Raw genomic sequence first — 23,504 nt, 5'->3', positions numbered from 1 at the left:
CATTTGATGTCCAACTTCAAACTCACAGAACGAACTTTTCATCTTCCTCATTTATTCATTCAACTACCGTTTTCAGGAACAACCTTCCTTCATATGTCTTTCATGAAAATTACAGTCTACAGAAGTTCAAGTCCAATGTCAACAAATATCTTCTCTCGTCTTCTCAACCTCCAAACCAAGCACGGTACTAAGTACTATAGGTTCTAATACCTCTCGTGTTTGGGGTTTTCATAAAAAATAAATAAAAAAAATAAAATAAGCTTGCTTTCTTGTATCATATGCCTCAACTAATGCTAATGAGCACATTGCAAACATTGCTTCCTCTGCATCTTAAAATGGGTTTTCTCTTTTGCTCTCAGTGTTACTTTTCTTCCAAGCAGTTGTTCACTCTGTATGAATCACAAATCCAATTTACTGTAGAATACTGTTTCCACATCTGGGTCGGTGTCCCCAAAACCTCTCTAAGGCTTCTAGATTCCATTCAAAAGAGGGCCATTAGGTTAATTAATGACTCATGCCTAACAAAGTCTCTCCACTCTTTCTCTCATTGAATTCTGTTTCTGCTGCAAGCCTTTTCTATAGATACTTTCCTGGACACTGTTCTATTGAATTAACTTCTATAATTCCTGCTATCCCTTCTCAACCAGTCCGACCTCGTTCAGCAACCAGTCAACATGCTTTTATTGTCCAACATCAAATCCCCAGAACCAACATTTCTTCTTCCTTATTTATTCCTTCAAATTCCATTTTCTAGAACAACTTTCATTCATAGAAATGATAAAATTACAATCAACAGAAATTCAAGTCTAAAAAAAAGTAAACGATTTAATCATTTCTTGCTGATAAAAGGTTTTAAAAAAACAGCAGTTGATAGACGGTGCATTTTCTGTGTAAAGGTGACTGCATACTCATTCTCAGGTTAATACTAATACTAGTCTATATCCTTCCAGTTGATGTATATTGAGTCAATTTGGTATGACATAAGCACTGGGAAAGCAAAAATGATGAGAATAGGAGTGTGTTATATACCTAATAACTCTGATGAGTACAACAAATAACTGTACAGAGTGCATCAGTAAATTAGAATGAAGTTGAAAAATATTTAATTAACTTAATTAACGATACTGAAATTTTACACGATTATTTAATGAAAAAACTTGAGCCTACAGGTGAGTAAGGCTCCTGGATTTGATGGCATATAAGAGAGTGCATTGACCCATTAAGCCTAATTATGAGAGCATCACTGAACTCAGGAGAGATTCTACTAGATGGAAAAGTGCCAATATATCACCAATACATAAAGGAGGTTCTAAGGGCATAGTAATAAATTACCAACCAGTCAGTCTAACTTCAGTAGCAGGGAAAATAATGGAGGCAATGATCAAGAGTCGAACTCAGGATCATTTAGATAGAAGTGGAATTCTGAAAGTTATACAGCATAGTTTTGTAAAGGGAAAATCATGTTTAACATATCTGGTCAGCTATTTTGACAGTGTCACTCATGAGCTGGATTTAGGGAATAATTTCGACATTGTTTATTTAGATTTCAACAAAGCATTTAACTCAGTCCCACATAAGCGGTTAATTTATTAACTGGAACAGATTGGAATCGCAGGGAAAATCCTTAGATGGATAGCAGGATGACTTCAGGAAAGGAGGGGTTGTGATAAATGTTTATTCCTCAGATTGGGCTAAAGTAAGTAGAGAGGTTCCCCGAGGAGCAGTATTAGGACCATTGTTGTTTTTGATTTTCATAAATGACATCAACGAAGGGATAGAGGGCGTGATGTCTAAATTTGCAGATGATGTAAATATTGGTAAAGTAGTTAATGATCACTGCACAAGCAGAGGTTCTTCCGAGTGACCTTGATAGACTTCAGGAATGGTCATGGAAGTGACAGCAATGTTTTAATTCAGCAAAATGCAAGGTCTTACACCTGGGGAACAGCAACCCAAAAATAACTTATACACTTGCTAGAGTTGAACTAAAGTCAGTAGTGGAAGAATGGGACTTGGGAGTTACATTAGCATTAGTAAAGGCATAGGATGTAAGAAAGCTTATATAGCATCAGCTAAAAGAAAAAAAAAAAAAAAAAACACACCCCAATTTCACCCCCATCCACTCGCTCCAAATGTTTGTCAAGTTCTGCCTTGAATCCATTTAAGCTATCAACTTCTACAACAACAGATGGAATTTTGTTCCAGCAATCAACCACTCACTGGCCAAAGGCAAATCTCCACACATCTATCCTACAACCGTCTTTCCTCAATTTGAATCCATACCCTCTCGGGCAATTATTCTGAGCAAGAGGAAGAATCCCATCAGCACTGAGCATGCTCAAACGATTCAAGGCTTTATACACCTCAATCAGATCACCTCGCAGGTACCAAGTCTCCAGACACTGTAATTTGCAAAACTTAAGCCTTTCTTCGTAAGAGCAACCCTTTGTTCCATTCACGTTGCCCCTCTCTGTACTCGTTCCAACAGCTTTACATCCCTCTCAAAATGAGGCCTCCAGACCTGTATACAGCACTCAAAGTATGGCTTGACCATCACCCCATACAAGAGGATAATCACCTCCTTATCCCTGCTAGACGATACGGTCAGACATGAAGTTCTCCGAGCATTGCAGACAGGTTGCAAGGAAGGCCCCATGGTGTCCTACTGATGATTTATCGAACATTTTGAAGTAGAGATAACGACATCGTAATGCTATTATATAAAGCTATTGTTAGACCACACTTAGAATACTATGTTCAAGTGTAAAGACAGCACCTAAAAAAAAAGACATCGAGCTTCTCATAAGGGTCCAAAGACAGGTAATTCGCTTCGTGAGATCGGCAAAAGAGCGTCCACATGAGGAAAGAATTTGAATATGTGGGGTTTTACGGCTTGGAAACTAGGTACCTTAGAGGAAACTTTATCCAGGTGTTTAAGGCTCTGAGAGGCAAAAGTAAAATGAATGAAGACAGAAATGTTCATGGTTATAAATGATTCTAGAACTAGGGGCCATAAATTCAAGTTATGGAGGGGGGGAGAGATGTTTAGACTGGATTGTAGGAAGTTTTATTTTAGCCAGCAAGTTATAAATTACTGGAATAAGTTACCTACATGGATGATTAAGGTTGATAGTTTAGGAAAATTCAAAGGTCAACTGAATAGTTACCTGTGGGAGGAGGGAAATGCATAGGTTGTCTGTTTCCTTTACTTTTATTATTTATTTATTTAATTTAATTTTATTGTTACTATTATTTTACTGTTTTTTTTTGGCTGATACAGCATAAGTCTTGGGCTTCCTTGCATCACATGGCCATTACTAATACTAATATCTTATAATGAGGGGCCTCACCCCGACGTACCACTAAGGACAGACAAACATCATTCCAAAAACTGTCCTACTGACGTCTATGGACCTCAAAACATGCATATCTGTTAAAAACCGGAAGTCAATAATTTTTCCGATTCCTTAGCCCTTGCACATCCTTCCCTTCTCATATTTTAATATGGGATGCAGTAGGGTGGGGAAGGGAGCAAAGCAAAAAAATAATAATGTATCGTAGATGAGAAAATTGCATGATTTAAAAAAATTCATGCTTAAAATGTAATTTAATAATGATGATTTTTTATTTTTTTAAAAACTGCTGATCGCACTTTTTTATATTAAAAATGTATACTTAGACTATAAAGCATTTAGGGACTATAGAATGTTAAAGCATTATAAAGCAATATCATGGCAACTCGTTGTGAAGGTATTCACAATATGAGATATACCTTAAAACGATGCCGCTTTGCTAATATTCTGTTCATTCAGATTTGGCTATGTATTATTGATGCTTTCGCACTATACTTATACAAATGTATACTTTTAATTATTTTTTAAAAGAAAGCTCTACAACACATCCGATTCGGATCGGATCATCCGACCGGTTTGGGTCGGATGTACTGTGTGGTGCATTACAGCATTCGGCATTGGTTGTGTTCTGTGATTATAATCAAAGGGATCACTGTAGCTGGACAACAATCAAAAGTCAATCACATTATTGTACCTTACCAAAACTCGTTAAATAGGTAAGTAACTAAGTAAAGTAGTAACACTGAATGCAGTAGTACAAAAACTTATTTTAAATATTAATATAAATGCCATTAAATTAGAATAATGAATATACTTGCCATTTACGGTTTACCTGTTCTTTAATCATAGAATCTTTAGTATACAGCGTGAGTCTACTCGACTGTCAAAGAAAAATACTGTGTATAGAGCTACTCATCCTCAACATAATAAATATCTTTATTGCAGGCAGTGATTGGTTACATGATTTACTGATGCAATAATACCCAACATGAATCTGCTTGTAGTTTTTCAAACAAATTTTCCATTTTCAAGAAATCAATTATTAAATATTTATATCGACCTTACGAACTGTTGGCAACAGTTCATAACGGTGCGATCTAGGTCAGTAGTAGAATAGCTTATTGTGCGCAATAAAAATAAGCTTATTGCCAGACTAACATGTATCTGCGGTTCTAAACCAATTGTACTGCGAATTTAATATTTTTTAAATCAACATATCTCTGAATTTTGATTGTTTAATAATGATTTTTAAATTTATATCTGATATTCATGTGTCTTTGCCACCGTATACCCATTTTCATTCGCCTCAAGTGCCGAGTTTAGCTGTAAATCGTTTTAATATTATTGAAATTTTCAAACTTCAACAATTTCTTTTTCAAAAATGGAAAATTTGTTTGAAAAACTACAAACAGATTCGTGTTAAGGATGAAGAGCTCTATTTATGGTATTTTTCTTTGACATTCGATTACTCGTGCTGTATATCCATCGGTATTTTACACGATAAACCCAGTGATAAATTGTTTAAATACTTTATCCTTATATCACAAATTTATTAATAATAATTTAACTTCGCATCAGTTCAGATAACGGTTTTGCAGAATTTATACAGCAATAAGAATTAAAATTTCTAAAACCAAAAAATTTTAAAATAAATATTTGTATTTTAATTTATAAATATTTTCATTTTTAGCTTTAAAATGTCTGACAGCTATAAATGAATTCATGAATCAGGGTATGCGAAAAGAAAAAAGAGAACAGAATCTGAAAAAATTGAAAGGATCAATGCTTCAGTTTGTTACTAAACATAACAAAAGTTCTGAAAACTTTTTGACACCCGAATGTAGTGAAGAAATTGATGAACAAGAAGACTCTGTCTTAGTTCCACAAGTAAATCCAGAGCTAGTACCAGAAGATCAAGATGACTCCATCAGTTTCTTAGAAGTTAATCCTGGGTTGCCAGAACCAGAGGAACAACAAGAAGAATCAATGCCAGATAGATGTCCAGACGATAATTCTGAATCAGTACCAAAAGAAGAATTCAGTAACACAAATGATGCTTCCATTTTAAATATGAAATACAGTAATGATCCAGCTGATTGGATTGTAACAGCTGATCTAATAACTTATTACACAGAAAATATTCCCTCCCAGAATATGGAATCGACTTAAAGGTAGGCTGATTAGCGATAAGATGAGGTACGCTAGAAAAGAGTTTTTCTTTAGAAAGTTAAGTAATGGGGAAACAATACCAAGAGACTGGACGATGTATTCCCCTTCTTCTGGTAAGATATATTGTTATGTCTGCAAGCTATTCAGCAAAAATATAAATTCAATTGGTCATCAGTTTACAAACGGTTTCGATGACTGGAAGAATGCCACAGCCAGAATTACACCACATGAAAAATCCAAAGAACATATTGAAGCCATATCAAATTTACTACAACTTAAATGATATACAAGGATAGATACAGTGTTGCAAAAAGATTAACAAGGGGTCGCACATGTACTGGACTGAAGTGCTAAAGAGAGTCATTGCTGTCGTAAAATTTCTGGCTGAAAGAGGGTTAGCTTTTCATGGCGATTCTAATAAACACAATTGTCCTACAAATGGCAACTGTCTTGGTTGCACTGATTTGTTATCTGAATTTGATCCTTTTCTTAGAGATCACATTCGGAAATATGGAAATCCTGGTAAAGGCAATGTTTCTTATCTATCGTCAAATACATATGATGAATTCATAAACATATTAGGATCTAAAGTGATGGATCAAATTATATCAGAAGTAAAAAATGCAAAATACTATGGAATCAGTATTCAACACGTTGAGCAATTGACGGTAATATTACGCTATGTTCTTAAAAATGCACAAGTTGTCGAAAGATTTCTCAAATTTGTCCCAATTGAAAAACACGAAGGAAAATACTTATTTGTTACTTATCCGACACTCACAAAAAAATGACATAGACATAAAAGACTGCAGAAAGCAATCATATGATAATGCAAGCAACATGAGTGGGTTATATAATGGTGTTCAAGCAAGGATTTGTGAAGTTAATAATTTGGCTGTATGGGTTCCTTGTGCTGCGCATAGCTTGAATTTGATTGGAGTAGCTGCTGTGGAATGTTGTAGGGACGCTTAGAACTATTTTGGAATTTTGCAGAAAATTTATTCGTTCTTTGCAGCTTCACCACAGAGATGGCTAAAGTTAAAACAACATATGAAGGAAAATACAAATATATTACACAGCTTGTCTGAAACTAAGTGATTGGCTAGACATGTGATGCTACTAAAGAATTTTATGATAATTATGACGGAATTCAGAAAGTATTAATAGGTATAATTGATTGTAAAAGACAACCACTAAGTGCTAAACATGAAGCAAAAGCTCTTGTTAAAAAATATGAACATTTTGAAACATCTCTAATGTGTTTTATTTGGAAAGACATTCTTCAAAATATCAATATTATAAATACAGCTTTACAGCAGCCTGGCATCGAATTATGCACTGTTATAAACCTCTATGATAGTCTTTTATCTTATCTAAAAAGTGCACAAAATAAATTTTTTGATTTTGAAAATTCTACCAAAGAACTTGCACCAAAATTGGAATTTAAAATTTTTGAACGACAATGGAAGTGAAAAATATTTCATGATGAAATAAATAATGAAAATGATCAAACCACAAATCTGAATCCCTCAAATAAATTTTGAATTCAAGTGTTTTATCCAATTATAGATAGATTAACAAAGGAGCTCGATAAAAGACTAGCTGCTTATAGCATTCTGTCTTTATGACAGATTTGCCTTTCTTATTGATAAATCAATGTCAGAAAGTGAAAATGTTTCCAAAGCAAAGACTCTAGTTCACATATATAATCAAGATTTAGAAGATTCTTTTGTGGACAAATTTTTATTATTTTCAAAATTATTTCTGGAGTACAAAACAGTATTAGAATTATTGTCAGCACAAATTGAACAAATCTGGTGACAAGCTTCCCGAACACAAACATTGCACTTTGAATTTACCTATCAATTTTAGGGATGAATGCAGAAGATGAACAAGCATTTTCAACATTAAATCGTATAAAAAATCATTTGTGATCTGGATTATCTCAGTCAAAATTATCATCTTTATCAGTACTTTCTAGAGAAAGTGAAATATTAAAACAACTGCCTGTTGAAGAAATTATAAGAGAATTTGCAAATAAAAAATTCCACAAAGTAAATACACCTTAATAACCAATCTTATATGTTTTTAGAAAATGTGATTCATGATTGTTTATGTTTTCAAGAATTGTTGTTTAATAAACCTATTTCTATTTATAATTTTTGTGGATGAAAATATAAAATATCTTTATTTTGAAATTTTGTTTTTCTTCTTTCCAATTCCTGTAAAATTTTTTGTTAGTCATGTTTTCGTAGGCCCTAGGCACTATGCCAAAGTGCCTAATGGATAAGGCGGCCCTTCTTGTGGGTTGGTCACTCGCACACTAGCAAGTCTTTTGTGGATTTATTGGATGACTTCTGTTCTTATCAGCAGTGATTATTCATGCATTAAAAATCTGCAGATAAAAGAACCACTAGGTGGCAGAGAATAAAAATGAATGAGGTGCATATAAATTATCAGGCAACAGAGAAGCCTATAGTAGATATAAACTAGTCTATAACCAAGGCACAAATGAGGTTAGGCAAGTGAAGGCAGATTATGAGAAATCTTTGGTGAAGGATGCAAAGAAAAACAGCAAAGTCTTCTTTGCTTATGTAAACACTAGAAGGAAAGGAATGAATCAAATTTGTCCAATTGATATCAATGATTCAACTGTTAATTCCCACTGCTCAGGCTACTGACAAACTGAATGATTATTTTGCATCTACATTCTTCACATGAGTAATTCTTTAGAAAGGGGATTCCAGAAGTTTATCAAAATCAGACAGAGAGCTAAATGATTTTGTAATACTGAGAAGAAAGTTTAAAAGAAATTGTTGAAGTTAAACATAAGAAACATATACTATGGGAGGCAGTGAAGGAAGTAAGTAAACCCTTAGCCATAATTATGAGAGCATCCATGGATTCAGGGGAGGTTTCCACAGACTGGAGATGTGCAAATGTATCCCCAGTTCACACAGGGCGACAAAAGTAATTACAGCCCTGTTAGGTTAACTTCTGTTCCAGGGAAAATAATGGAGTCACTGGTAAAAGAAGTAATGCAGGATCATCTAGGCAAGGCTGCAATTATACTTCAGACACAACATGGGTTTGTTAGGAAGAAATCTTGTCTGAAGAATCTGACTGGATACTACAATGGGGCCACAAAGGAACTGGATGTAAAATATAATTTTGATATCATATACTTACATTTCAGGAAATGTTTTTGATACTGTTGCATATAAAAGACTGCTGTACAAATTAGAGCAGTATGGCATTAAGGGCTAGTTGCTGCTATGGATAAAGGGATGGTTGAGTGGGCGAAGACAGAGAGTGGTAATCAATGGACATTGCATTCCTAGACTAATGTTATTAGTGGGGCTTCCCAGGGTTCCGTGTTTTGCCCACTGTTGTTTTGTATATTCATTAATGATTTTGATGAAGGCATATCAGGCTTAATGTCCAAGTTTGCAGATGATAGGCAGGGTGGTTAATGACAGGAACAATGGCATGCTATTGCAACATCATCTAGAAAAGTTAAGCAGCTGGGCTGAGAAATGACAATTGAAGTTTAACAATAACAAATACAAAGTAACAGCAGTGCTTTTTTCAGGATGTTTTTTCAGGACTTTTTTCAGGCCAGCGGTACAGCGTACCGGCACCTGTATTAAGAGCAAGGTGACATTTGGTCGCATATAAGTCAAAATTTGTAATATTCAGTAAATTTTTTTTCACGGTTACCCTACTATTCAAATAAGCTTCAAGTTATTTAACTAAATTTGCATTTTAACTCTTTATTGTTAAGACATTTGCTATATAAAACTTTATAACCATTTTTAGAATTTTAAATTACTCAGTCAGACCTCTGTTTAACGAACTCCTTTATAGCGAATTTTTCTATTTAGCTAATTTTTTTTAATTTCCTTTGGTAATTACATTTAAAATAGTTTCTGTTGAGCAAATAAAATTTTCATATAACGAACAGATGGAATATTGTCTTCGACGACTTCCTTGACACCAACTTGGGGGAAGTAAAGTGTCAAGCCTTCGCAGATGACCTTGCACTGATGGAGGCGGCAGACTCCAGGGCCCAACTGGAGATACGGGCAAACCATGCCCTAGAGATCCTACAACAATGGGCAGAAGAAAACTTTCTACAAATTGAACCGACAAAAACAACGTCGATCCTTCTCAAAGGATCATTAAATATCAGAAGACCTCCGCAAATTAAAATAAAAGGAAAAACGATAAAGTTTACCACGCAAATGAAATATCTAGGTGCCAACCTTGACAACAATCTCTCCTTCCAACCTCATCTCAAGCAACTAAGAATAAAAATTAGAAACTACTCTGCACTGGTTGCCCATGTTACAAGGCGTGACTGGGGCCTGAAAAAGCGAACACTCTCTCTCTACTATAAGGCTACATTTATACCAGCAATCTCATATGCTGCTCCAATCTGGTTCCACAAGACAGCCATGGCCGTAAATAAAAGAATTCTTGATTCAATCCAGAGATCAATCCTTCTAACAATAACCCGTGCATGCAGGACTGTCAGTACTCATGCGCTCCAGGTGCTGGCTGGGGTTCTCCCACTGGACCTGGAGATTGTCAGGTGTGGCCTGTCGTACTACCTATCTAAAGGGATGCCCGTCACATTCATGGGGTACACCATCGAACCTAGAAATGACAGAAAGACAGAAAAGACCCGATTATTGGGGCATCTAAAACAAGAATGGCAAACCCGCTGGACAAACAGCACCAAAGGAGAAGTGACAAGGAAATTTCTTCCGGACATACACAAAGTGTACCCTAAATCACCGCCTTGGCTCCACCTAGGACTGCACTCCACTTACATCCTGACGGGTCACGGACCTTTCAATGAAAAACTTGCAGCCTTTCGGCTTGTGGAGGACCCACATTGTCCATGTGGGGAACGCGAGAGCTGGCAACATTTGATGCACCAATGTCCACTGTACGACGACCTACGTGGAATCCTAATCACCAGACTAACTTACTTACCTCAGGACCGGGAACATCATCTCCTGGACAGCTTCGATGAATATAGTGCGCTCGCCAAATTTGCACAAGACTTATTTGCAAGAAGGAGAACACAAATTGCAATCAATAATGCACGCCATTAGCCCAAAGCTCCCTGCACATGAGCATCCAAACTGAACCAGACCATGGCCGTTTTGGTGGGACCTCACTCTCTCTCCTAAGATTGAACATCCATCGCATATGATAGACGATCCGACACCATATATGCGGACTCCTACTAAACAATGATCTCTCTTTCTGGACGGGACTCTTTCTCCCATGTGCGACGCAACGACTGGACCACATGACCACAGCAACTCTGCTGCAGCATGTCGCCTGGCGTTCTGAACTGGGCACCTTTTCCCAGTTCACTTTTAAAACCCTATCCCTAGGCAGGGAAGGGGAAGAGATGGGCCTCTGTCTCATCCCCTCCCCTGCCCCCCTTTTCTCCCTGGTCGGGCTTGCTCCACTGACACTCCTGGGATCGCCTTCTCTTTCGTTCCCATACTTCTACCTGTTCCCCCCAATCTTCAGTCTTCCCCCACTCTACCTTTACCGACCGTGAATGTCCCACTGCAAGCTACTAAACTTCAATGTGGAAAATTAAACCTAACCTTCATTTAAAACATATCTCGGCCTTATCTAAACCTCTAGTGTCTACCCCATTTTTTTTACATAGGCCCTTGCCACTGAAATCTCAGGAAATTAGGTGGCAGGGTCTGCCAGAGTAAATAATGTAATACTGGTGTACCTGGTCTGCCTCCACGGGGCCAAGTGTGGGCAACGTTGGGCCTCAGTAGGGGTCCAGCGGCTAAATGACCAGATGAACAATGGTACACATGTACAAAATCCATACACTTTTAAATCTCTGGCCTCAACAGTGTTCTGTTTCACATGACAATGTATACTACGCGGAGATGGGGGAAAACCCCTGGTGCCGTTTGACACAAATACACTTTACACTTACATAACGAACAGATTATGAGAGACAACTTTAAAAGCCTTGTTTGCACTTCTGTTTCTGCTAAGCACGGATTAAGAGAGTTAGAGGGATTACCATCTACAACTTAGTGGTACTCTTAAAACCTATCCGACCACCAGTCCCACATTTCAAGAAGTCGCGCTGGTCAACAATGAGCAGATCAAGGGATATTCCTAATGTGGACAATGGGCTCTGGCCAACCTTTTACTGTAAGTGCCCTGTTTTAAAATTGTAGGGGGGGGAGAATGATTTTCTTTTCTTCTTTGTGTTAGTTGTTGGTGCATCGGCTTCTGTTGCCATAATACACCTCCCAAAGTTTTTGCATTATACTGTGATCCAAGCCAGAGGTGGGATTCGAATCCACGATGTTTGGGTTGCCAGGCAGGCACTTTACCCACCTGGCTAGCCCAGTCAGCAGTGATTTTCTTCTACCCCCGCAAATAATCATCTGTTATTTCACAGAAGCGTATCATCCACGCTTTTCTGTAAATTTTCCATATCTCTGTTTACACGAGAGTACATATTTACATAGTCACAGTACTTGAATATCCAAATAACTCTGACATTTCAGGCAGTTCCAAAAAAAAAAAAAAAAATCAAATTTAAGAACTAGTGACAATATCGATGATAAGAGAAGGAAAATTTTAAACTTTGAAGATTTTGAAACTTCATTGAGACCTGCATTGTGAAGAAAATGTTCCTGAAAATACAAGATATGTTAAAACAAATGCAGACATTTTTTAATGTTTGTTTGTTTGTTTGTTATTTGGTTTTTAGGAGCATTAGCAACTAGGGCCATATTGCTCCGGGACATGCGGTGGTCATTCCCTGACCTTTCCGCATCCTCCATATTTGGTGGTGACGGGCTCGAACCCCGGTCTAATCAAGAAGCGTGTGCTACGCACTGCTACTCCTTCCCACCTGGCTACAGAGGCGCCAACATTTTTTAATGATCGATGTATACTAAAATCCAGTAGTGAACAGGTTAGTGCCAGTACACCATGTTTCATTCGTAGTGACATAGTTAACTGGTATCATTTAATTATATCTCATATTATGAATACCTTCACGAGTTATCATGGTATTGGGCTACCTTGAATAAGTAACGCTTCAACAATGGAGAAGACTAATGTTACAATAATGTGGTAGCATCCGCCGAGAATAAGCTTGTTGTCCTTGTTCCAAAAACATTACTACTGAAGTAACAGTATCAGGAAATAATTTTTTAGTTTACTTTTCATATCCTTTTAATTTTCAAATTTTCTGATTTTTATTACAAAAAAAAAAAAAAAAGCACTGGGTAACATACCAATTGTGTAGTACTACACTCAGGGTAATGGAAAATGAAAAAAACCTGGGGGTAACTATTCAGTTGGATATGACGTTCTCTGAGCAATGGAGACAGGCTGCCAGAACAACACATGGAGTTTTGTCAATGATAGAGTCAGACAACATTAACCACAAAATCATTTTGTAATAAAAGTTTTTGTAATTAACCAAGAAAAAGTAATTTGACATTTTCTTGGTTTACCAGAAATGTGATTATAGACCGAACTAACTTGAACACTACTAGAGAAATACATTTCTATTACATGAGATGCGTTGTTATTTGTATAAAGTTAAACTAAAGTTGTCTCAAAACAAAAATGCAATTTTGTAGTTAAAGATGTCTGATACTAAGCTGAGAATACAGGGATAAGAGGTGGGTATCCCATTGTATAAGGCAATGGTCAGGTCATATCTTGAGTACTTCATACAGGTCTGGAGGCCTCATTTTAGGAAGGATGTAGAACTGTTGGAATGAGTACAGAGGAGGGCAACAAGATTGGTGAGGGGAACGAAGGAGTGCACTTACCAAGAAAGGCTTCAGTTCTGCAAATTGCAGCATCTGGAGAGAGACTAAGCACCTGTGAGGTGATCTGAGTGAGATGTTTAAGGCTTTGAACAGACTGAGCAAGCTCAATGCTCATGGGATTCTTCCTCTTGTTCAGACCATATACATGAGAGGGCACAAATTCAAGTTGAGGAAGAATGGTTGCAAAATAGATGTGCAGAAGTTTGCCTTTAGCCAGTGGGTAGTTGACTGCTGGAATAAACTTCCATCTCTTGTGGAAGTTGATAACTTAAATAAATTCAAAGAACTCGACAAACTATTGGAAAGAATGAATAGGAGGAGTCTCTTTTTTTTTTTTTTTTTTTTGCTGATTAAGCTTGCATTCTTACATCATTTGCCACTACTGATGCTAATGCTAACATTTCCTCTTAATATTTAAAATTTCATTTAGACAGATTACCAGCCTAAAATGAAAGGCCAGTGCTAGATTATTTATATTAAAATATCTTAATCCTCAAAAATCACTTGGTGACATACTATAAGGCTATACCCTACAGATGTGCAGCATCTGAGTGCACAGCAACAAAGTACCGAAGAAGAGAAGGGGGGGGGGGGGCACTGAGCTCATGCTTTAACATAGGCCCACTAAATTCTGGATATGCCAAAGTATATAATTTATGAACAGATAACACTGTCTACTTACTTTTTTTCATCTAATGGTTGAACAGAATATCCTAGTTCCCACAGCAGCTCAGCTTGCAAATATATAGCAATATCACCTGTTAATTCTTTTTCTTCATCATTACTAATAAAAGAAATAAAAACAATACATAAACTTACATGCACTAAACATTGACTATTACTATAATATTAATAGAAACAATATGGAATTCATGACTGCAGTTACCATATTAAATTTTGTTGCAGTCCCATCTGCATTTTTCAAAAATGCAGATGGGACTGCAAAATTTAATATGGTAACTGTAGTCAAACACTAAAATACAAGTATATGACTGCAGTCATATACTGTAGTCATATATTTCCTTTTCTTTTTATTCTGAAATATTTCACATCTGTCTGATCTACATAGGTTAGTAATTTTGTCCATCAAAAATAATATTTATCACAATTATCATTTTTATCAGATAAAAGAACATTTACTCCTTTTTTATACGTGCTTCCTTTCATTTATTTTATTTTTTTCCTGGTCAGCTAGAAATGCAGCAACAGAAGTCAATTGCAATTATAATTTATTATATTTATATGGAGTGGTCCTAAAAAATATAAGTGAATGGAATGGCAAATTACCAGCTCTACTTTTTTTGCACTTACCTATTATCTGGACCATGCTATATAAAATATTATAACAATGTAATGAAACTAATTTCCTTGCATTCCTTCCACAGATGATTGAATATGTCGCTTGTAGAGACAGCATACAGAAACATTATTCATTGTGCATGCATGCAACAGTGAGATTAGTCTAATGTTATTTACCAGAGTGGAAAGCAGCACTTCATTTTTATTTTTGCAATTAAGCATGACTGATAATGTTTTTCAGAAAAATTCTGTATGAAGTTGGGGTTAATGCTAAACAAAGTAGTAGACTATGAAAAATATACAACTGTACATTCTGACAATATCTCTTTGCACTGCAAACGGGATTTTGTTGATGTTATACAGGAAATTTGGCAGCAGGCACAAAGAAGTGATTGTATATATGGCATGGGTTAGGCCACATCTGGAAAGCACTGGGAAAGGAATACTAGGTACAAATCAAACAAAATTTAAGGAAGGACATAGAAAGACTGGAAAGTGCAGAGACGAGCAACAAGATTAGTTGGGAACATAAATGCCCTAGAAGAAATTAATATGATGGGCCCATCAAACTCTTATCTGCCCAGCTCAATGGCAGAACTCACTCCTGTGCATCAGGCAACACATAGGAAATCTTCAAGGCAAAATGCCCTGGTTCCACAGGAACTAGTTATTGTTGGTGACTATTGTCAGGGAGATGGGGAATATACTAGAAGGATAGGTGGAACAGGACCAGGGTATTTCTGACACGGGCAAAAATTGATGACATTGTAGAGCAGATATCATCTTTTAAGGGCACAAAAGGTGATATTGTTGTACACATTGGAACTAATAGATAAGAGTAAGAGATCTGCAGATTTACTCAACAAGTACAGATCAATGTTGAAAAAAAATCATGAGTTCGGGTTGAATGTGAAAGTGTCTGCAATTCTGCCCAGATGCAATAGATAGAATGAAGTATTTGATGAGAGCCTTGTTGATCAATTCAGCCCTGGAGAGATTGTGCAAGGCTCAAAGGGTAGAATTTTTGTTCAGCCTGGTCTGTGCTTGTTGACAGGAGAGACTGCTTGTACAGGGATGGGGTACACTTAAATAGAAAGGATGCAAGAATATTTGCTGATGGTATTGAGGCAGTGTTAGGTGTGTCAGAAAACTACTAGCTTGGGGGAATATACAGACTAATAGGTTAACGGTAGCCACAGGCAGAGGCAAAAGTAATTCTTGCACTGCTTCTATTAGAATGAGTACAAGCATGGAAAGCAAGGAATGGAGATTTCCAGGACTATTGGGAGTCATAGTGAAACAAATAAATACATGGGCTGTGTTAGGGTAACTAAGAGTAGAAATAGGTGCATGTATACTTGCATGTACACAAATGCTAGGAGTATAGTTAATAAATTTGATGAGCTTGAAGTGCTAGTCAAGACATCAAAGGCAGATATTGTTGAGATATCAGAGACATGGTGTCACACAGATATAAGCAGTGCAGAATTGGAATTTGGGGGAGTACAATGTGTACAGAAAGGATAGACAAGACAGGAAGGGAGGAGGGGTTATGCTGTTAGTTAAGAAACACAGAATCTAAGGAAGTGCATCCAATTGATGTTGGTGGACAATGCAATGTTGAGTCTGTTTGGTGTGACATAAAGCACTGGGAAAGGAAATATGAGAGAAGGTGTGTTATAGTCCTAATGAATCTGATGAGTATAATGAACAATTGTGCAGAGAAATAGTGTGGGCCAGTAAATCAGAATGTCTTATAATGAGGGATTTTAACTTTACAAATACTGACTGGAACTTGTGGTTTGGTCACTCACACACTAGCAAGACTTTTTTGGATTTATTGGATGACTGTTTTCTACAGCAGCATGATCTGATTATCAGCAGTGATTATTCATACAATAAGAATTTGCAGATAAAGGAACCACTGGGTGACAGTGATCACAATGTACTGATATGGGAATTACTTAAAAGATGTAACTTCCATCAAGGCTAAAGGGAAGGGCTTTTGCTTTCATAACGGTGACTATGGGGTCTCAGACAGTTTTTAAATTCTGTACAGTGGGATCAACTGATGATGTTACAAACGTTGAATTCTAAATGGGAAGCCTTCAGGGACTCCTTGACATAGATGGGTTGACTATTGATGATCATGCTAAGGTAGCTGGTAAACTGAATGAGTATTTTGCACCTGCATTCACGTGAGGAGTTATTCAATAAGGGGAATGCCAGAAGTTTATCAAACTCTAACAGGGAACTAAGTGATTTTCTAATAACTGAGAGCAAAGTGTAGGAGAAATTGTTGAAGTTAAACATAAGGAAGGCACCTGGGGTGGACGGGATCTATCCAATTATATTAAAGGAGGCAGCAAAGGAAGTAAGCAAACCCTTAGCCATAATAATGAGAGCTTTCTTGGACTGAGTGGAAGTCCCCATGGACTGGAGGTAGTAGTAGTAGTAGTAGTAGTAGTAGTAGTGGCATGTGATGCAAGAAAGCAAATGTACGAGCTTATGCAGCATCAGCCAACAAAAAAAAAAAAAAAAAAAAAAATCACACCATTCTCTCCAAATGCCTGTCCAGTTCCTCCTTAAATTTATTCAACCTATCAACTTCCACAACAACAGATGGAAGTTTGTTCCAGCAATTAACCACCTGCTGGCTAAAGGCAAAAATCTGCACATCTATTCTACATCTGTCTTTTCTTAATTTGAATTTATGCCCCCTTAGGTTCGTAATCTGAACAAGTGGAAGGATCCCATCAGAATTCAGCGTGCTCAACCCATTCAAGGCCTTATATACCTCAATCAGATCACCATGCAGGTTCCTAGTCTCCAGCCACTGCAATTTGCAGAACTTAAGCCTCTCTTGGTAAGAGGATCCCTTCATTCCCCTCACCAATCTTGTTGCCCTTCTCTGTACACGCTCAAGTAAATCTACATCCTTCCTAAAATGAGGCCTCCAGACCTGTACGCAGTACTCAAGGCGTGGCCTGACCATTGCCTTATACAGAGGGAATGGTCAGGCCACGCCTTGAGTACTGCGTGGCCTGACCATGTGCAAATGTATCACCAATTCACAAAAGGGATTCAAAAGGTGACACAAGTAACTATAAACCTGTTAGTTTAACTTGTATTCCGGGGGAAAATAATGGAGTCACTGGTTAAAGAAGCATTGCAGAATCATCTAGACAAGACTGCAGTATGACATAGCATGGGTTTGTTAAAGGGAGGTTTTGTCTGACCAATTTGATTGGATACTATGATGTGGTCACAGAGGAACTGAATGTCAAAAATAATTTTTATATCATATACTTGGATTTCAGGAAAGTTTTTGATACTGTTGCACATGGAAGACTGCTATACAAATTGGAGATATAGCATTAAGGGTAAGTTGCTACAATAGATAAAGGGATGGTTGAGTGGGAGATGACAGAGAGTGGTAATCAACCCCCAGGGGCTCACATCTGGTGAGTATGGGCTTGGCACACCCAGTGTCCTGAGCTGGATATCATCATTCTTCTCTTTCTTGGTGATTTCCTTCTATTTCTGACTCTCTCTCTCTCTCTCTCTCTCTCTCTCTCTCTCTCTCTCTCTCAGGGATAACTCAGAATTTTTTTTTTTTTTTGGCTGGTGCAGCAAAAGCCTTAGGCATCCTTGCACCATATGGCTAATAATAATAATAAAATGGACACTGCTCTTCGTGGACAAATGTTATTAGTGGAGTTCCCCAGGGTTCGGTGCTGGGCCCACTGTTATTTTGGGTATTCATCAATGATACTGATGAAGGTATATCAGGATTAATGTCCAAATTTGAAGATGATACAAAGGTTGGCAGGGTTGTTAACAACAGTAAATACAGTATGCTACTCCAAATGGATCTAGATAAGTTGTGTAAATGGGCTAAGAAGTGGCAACTGAAGTTTAACATTGACAAATTGCATATGGGTAGCAATAACCGAAGAAAAACGTACCAACTCTGTGGTACTACACTAAGGGAAGTGGAAAATGAAAAAGACCTGGGGGTAATTGTGCAGTCAAATATGAAGTTTGCTGAGCAGTGCAGACGGACAGCCACGGCAAGTAATGGAGTCTTGTCAATGATTTATAGGAATTTTGTTAGCAGGGACAGGGAGGTGATTATCCCGTTGTACAAGCAATGGTCAGGCCACACCTACAGTACTGTGTTCAGGACTGGAGACCACATTTTAGAAAGGACATAGAGTTGTTAGAACAAGTACAAAGAAGGGCAACAAGATTGGTGAGGGGAACAAAGGGGTGCTCTTACAAAGAAAGGCCAAAATTCTGCAAATTGCAACACCTGGAGAGTAGGCACCTGCGAGGTGATCCCATTGAGGTGTGTAAGGCCTTAAATGGGTTGAGCAAGCTGAATGCTGATGGGATTCTTCCTCTTGTTCACATTAAGAACCTGAGGGCACATAGATTCAAATTGAGGAAAGACAGTTGTAGAATAGATGTGAGGAAATTTGCCTTTATCCAGCAAGTGGTTGATTAGTGGAACAGATTTCCATCTTTTGTTGTGGAAGTTGATAGCCTAAATAAATTTAAGGCTCAGCTGGACATGCATTTGGAATGAATGGAGGGATTTTTTTTTTTTTTTGACTGATGCTGCATAAGCTTGCTTCCTTACATCGTATGCCTCCTACTAATGCTAATTCTAACGAAGCTTTTCAAGTGTAGCACAGTTATAAATTAATAAATAATCACTATTACCCATAATGTGCTCATCATGGTGACGGAGTCAGGAGCATATATATAGCTTTTCGGGAATACCAACCCTTAATCAATAAGTTTTCACTAAATCACTTTGCCCCAGTGCCATAAAATTGTTACCACTGGTAGTAGTTGTCAGTTTCAGCGAAGTCAGTTGGTTTTTTTTAAAAATCAAACTAATTGATAATTATAGAACAAATGGAGTACAACAAAGCAGGAAATACTCTCTTCTGCTCAAAGTTGATGGTGTATTCCAATGTTTTGAAATGATTTATGGCTTTGGAAAGGAAACTATTCGAAGAATGTCTGTTATTGTTCCTTAAGTCATTAAATTTCTTCTTTATACTCTGGCATGACCACCAGGTCAGTGGAGTTTACAATAAATCATTGATTTATTCTAAAGGGTTGTAGAGAAACCCTTTGTAAACAAAGGGTTGCTCTACCCTTTGTTTACAAAAAAAGGCTTAAGTTTTGCAGATTACAGTGTCTGGAGACTAGGCACCTGCGAGGTGATCTGATTTAGGTGTATAAAGCCTTGAATGGTTTAAGCATGCTCAATGCTGATGGGATTCTTCCTTTTGCTCAGAATAATCACATAAGATAGCATATATTCAAATTGAGGAAAAACAGTTGTAGGATAGATCTGCAGAGGTTTGTCTTTAGCCAGCGGGTAGTTGATTGGTGGAACAGACTTCCATCTTTTGTTGTGGAAGTTGATAGCCTAAATAATTTTAAGGCTGGGCTGGAAGGGTATTTGGAACAAACGGAGGGCTGAAATGGGAGCGGTTTTTTTGGCTGATGCTGCATAAGCTTGCTTTCTTGCATCCTATGCCTCTACTAATGCTAATGTCCTCCCCACTTTTTCTTACTATTGAATACACCACGAATTGTCAAACTAATAGAGGAAGCTTATCTGCGAAAAGATGTAAACCTCCCAAACACTTCCTAGTTCATTTCACAAATATACGTGGTCTCAATTCTAATCTCAACGATGTCCATTTCCACTTGAAGTCTCCCAAACCCCATGTACTTTTTCTGACAGAATCTCAGTTATTGGTTGATTCAACTACTGCTCATCTCACTTGCCCAAATTATTTGCTTTATGATTCCTTTCACCTCAAAGGTGGTACTTGTGCACATGTCCATTCCAATATTCCTGTCAGAGGCTTGGTAATTTGGAATCTCCTCTTTTCGATCTTCTCTGGCTTAAAATCTCTCTCTCTCCCTCATTCTGTCAAATTCATCTGTTGTCTTCCATTCTCCCAACTCCACTAATCACTTGGAGCTCTTTGACTTCCTCTCTTTGCAACTTGACTTTCTCCAGTCCACCTTTCCTAACAGTGAGGTAATTTTCCTTGGTGATTTTAATGTTCACAACTCCAGCTGGCTTCCGTTTTCTAGTCACACCGACCCAGCTGGTTCAGATGCTGAGGCTTTTGCAATTACTAATGACCTTTCACAGATTGTTCAATTACCTTCAAGAATACCAGACAATCCTAACCATAAAGCCAACACGCTTGATCTTTTTCTCACAAACAACCCTTCTAAGTACACGGTCGAAGTGAGTGGTCCTTTAGGCACCTCAGACCACAACTTAGTGATTGCCTCTTCTCCAATGGAGCCTTTATTTCATGGCAATTCCCAACTTCATGTTGTTTGGCATTACAAGAATGCAAAATGGGATGACCTGCAAGATTTGTTTTCTTCTTTTCCTTGGTCGGATTGCTGTTTCAAAACTTCTGATGTCAATGTTTGCTCAGATCGTGTCAGTGAAATTATTCTTGTTGGAATGGAATCCTTTATCCCACACTCCACTTTAAAATCTTGTGCTTTATCTTAACCTTTGTTTTCCTATAAATGTGCTAAGGCTGTTCAAGAGAAGGATGTTGGACATCGTAATTGGCTTGTCTCCAATTCTTCAGTTTCATTTTCTGCTTACACCAAAGCTCACAACAATTGTAAAGCAGTTATTAATCAGTTCAAACTAAATTTCGAACAGGCTAAGAGTAGAAAACTTGCTTCTTGCCCTAATGGTAGCCAAGCATTCTGGTCTCTTGCCAAAGGCCACCACTTTTGCCCATCTCTGCTCCCACCTCTGTCAAAACCAGATGGTTCTGTTATCACTTCAGCCAAGGATAAAGCTGACCTGCTAGCATCCCATTTTTCTTCCAACTCATGTATTAATGATCTTAGTAAAACACCTCCCACCATTCCCAACATGCTCTATTCAATGCCCCCTGTGGTCTTCTGTCAAAAGGATGTCAGAAGGATTTTGATCCTTCTGACATCCTTTTGTTGATTTTCTTGATGCTAATAAAGCTCCAGGTCCTGATGGCATTTCTCGACTTGTTCTCAAAACCTGTGCTCCTGAACTTACTCCTGTTCTTTGCCACCTTTTTTTATTTTCTTATTCCAAAGGTGTTTTTCCTTCTGCTTGGGAATTTGCTCACATCCAGCCAGTTCCTAAAAAAGGGTGACAAATCCCTCCCATCCAATTATCATTCCATTGCAATTACTTCTACTCTTTCTAAAGTAATGGAGAAATCAATTAACCACCAACTCTTAAACTACCTAGAAACCTTCTGTCTGATCAACGATCGCCAGCATGAATTCCATCAGTGTCGATCCACTGGTGATATTCTGGCTTATGTTACCCATTTATGGACAAGATGATATATCTCTTTTGGGGATTACCCTGACTTCTAAACTCTCTTGGCACAAGCACATTACAAATATTGCTTCCTCTGCATCTAAAAAACTTTGTTTTCTCTTTCACTCTCTCCTGTTTTCTCTTCCAAACAGCTGTTCACTCTGTACAAATCGCAAATCTGCCCTACCTTGGAATATTGTTCCCACATCTGGAGCGGTGTCCCCAAAGCCTCTCTCAGGCTTCTAGATTCCATTCAGAAGAGGGCAGTTAGGTTAATTAATGACTCATCTCTAACAGAATCTCTCTACTCGCTGTCTCATAGACATACTGTTTCTCCTGCATGCCTTTTCTACAGAATTGGCTTCTATAATTCCCACTCTCTCTTTCAAAACAGTCTGAACATGTGCTGCACCAGCCAACATCCATTTACTGTCCAACTTCAAATTCAAGGAACCAACCTTTCATCTTCCTCGTTTATTCATTCAACTGTCGTTTCGTTTTATGGAACAACCTTCCTTCATATGTATTTTCTGAAAATTACAGTCTACAGAAGTTCAAGTGTAATGTCAACAAATATCTTCTTTCATCTTCTCAACCTCCAACCCAAGCATGGTACTAAGTACTATAGGTTCTAACACCACTTGTGTTTGGGGTTTTCATAAAAAAACAAACCTTATGGGATTTTTGCAATATATTTAATTTTTAAACAAAAATTTGTATAATGTCTGTGAATGAAGTAAATAAAGAAATTAAAGAATGGAGTATATAAATCTGTTGACAACGCATATGCTAAATCAGATGTTTGGACCAGATTTTTGACTAGTGATTAATTTAAATGAAGAACAAGTCAAAAATGTTGCAGCATGTAAGTTCTGTCTTCAAGTATTTGTTTTTTAAAGCTATAAAAGTGGTACTTCATCTTAAGTTCTGTCTTCAAGTATTTGTTTTTTAAAGCTATAAAAGTGGTACTTCATCTTTAGGAAAGCATAGAAGTTTTAACCCCTTAGCAACTAGTTTAAAAACTATAAAGGGCTATTTTATAAACACTATGGATACATTAAAAATACCAACTAAAGAAGAAGAAAAAGAACAAGAAGAAATGAAGAACAAGTCAAAAATGTTGCAGCATGTAAGTTCTGTCTTCAAGTATTTATTTTTTAAAGCTATAAAACTTTAAAGCATAGAAGTTTTAACTCCTTAGCAACTAGTTTAAAAACTATAAAGGGCTATTTTATAAACACTATGGATACATTAAAAATACCAACTAAAGAAGAAGAAAAAGAAATAATAACAAACCTGGCAGTGAAATATGTGTATAAAGAGACAAAACTCTTTCAGTCTGTTATTAGTGAAGGATTTATATAATTTGCAGTGTCTTATTGATATTGGTTCAAAATTTTTCATGTTGATGCCAAAGTACTTTCACTAGATCTTACAACTGTATTACAT

The 23,504-nt window shown here is 37.2% G+C and overlaps 1 protein-coding gene across 1 annotated transcript in view; it reads right to left on the bottom strand.

Moving 5' to 3' along the window:
- Positions 1 to 23,504, bottom strand: part of Tgs1 (Trimethylguanosine synthase 1) — a 131,321-nt gene that overhangs the window by 72,134 nt on the left and 35,683 nt on the right. The window contains exon 5 of the mRNA XM_090372115.1: positions 14,061 to 14,162. Within this exon, the coding sequence (XP_090228241.1) occupies positions 14,061 to 14,162 (102 nt within the window). The remainder of the gene's footprint in view (positions 1 to 14,060; positions 14,163 to 23,504) is intronic.

This window comes from Mastigoproctus giganteus, chromosome 4, assembly GCF_048544385.1.
Source record: "Mastigoproctus giganteus isolate SK-2022 chromosome 4, ASM4854438v1, whole genome shotgun sequence".
NCBI lineage: Eukaryota > Metazoa > Arthropoda > Arachnida > Uropygi > Thelyphonidae > Mastigoproctus > Mastigoproctus giganteus.
This window is presented reverse-complemented; position numbering and strand designations above follow the sequence as displayed.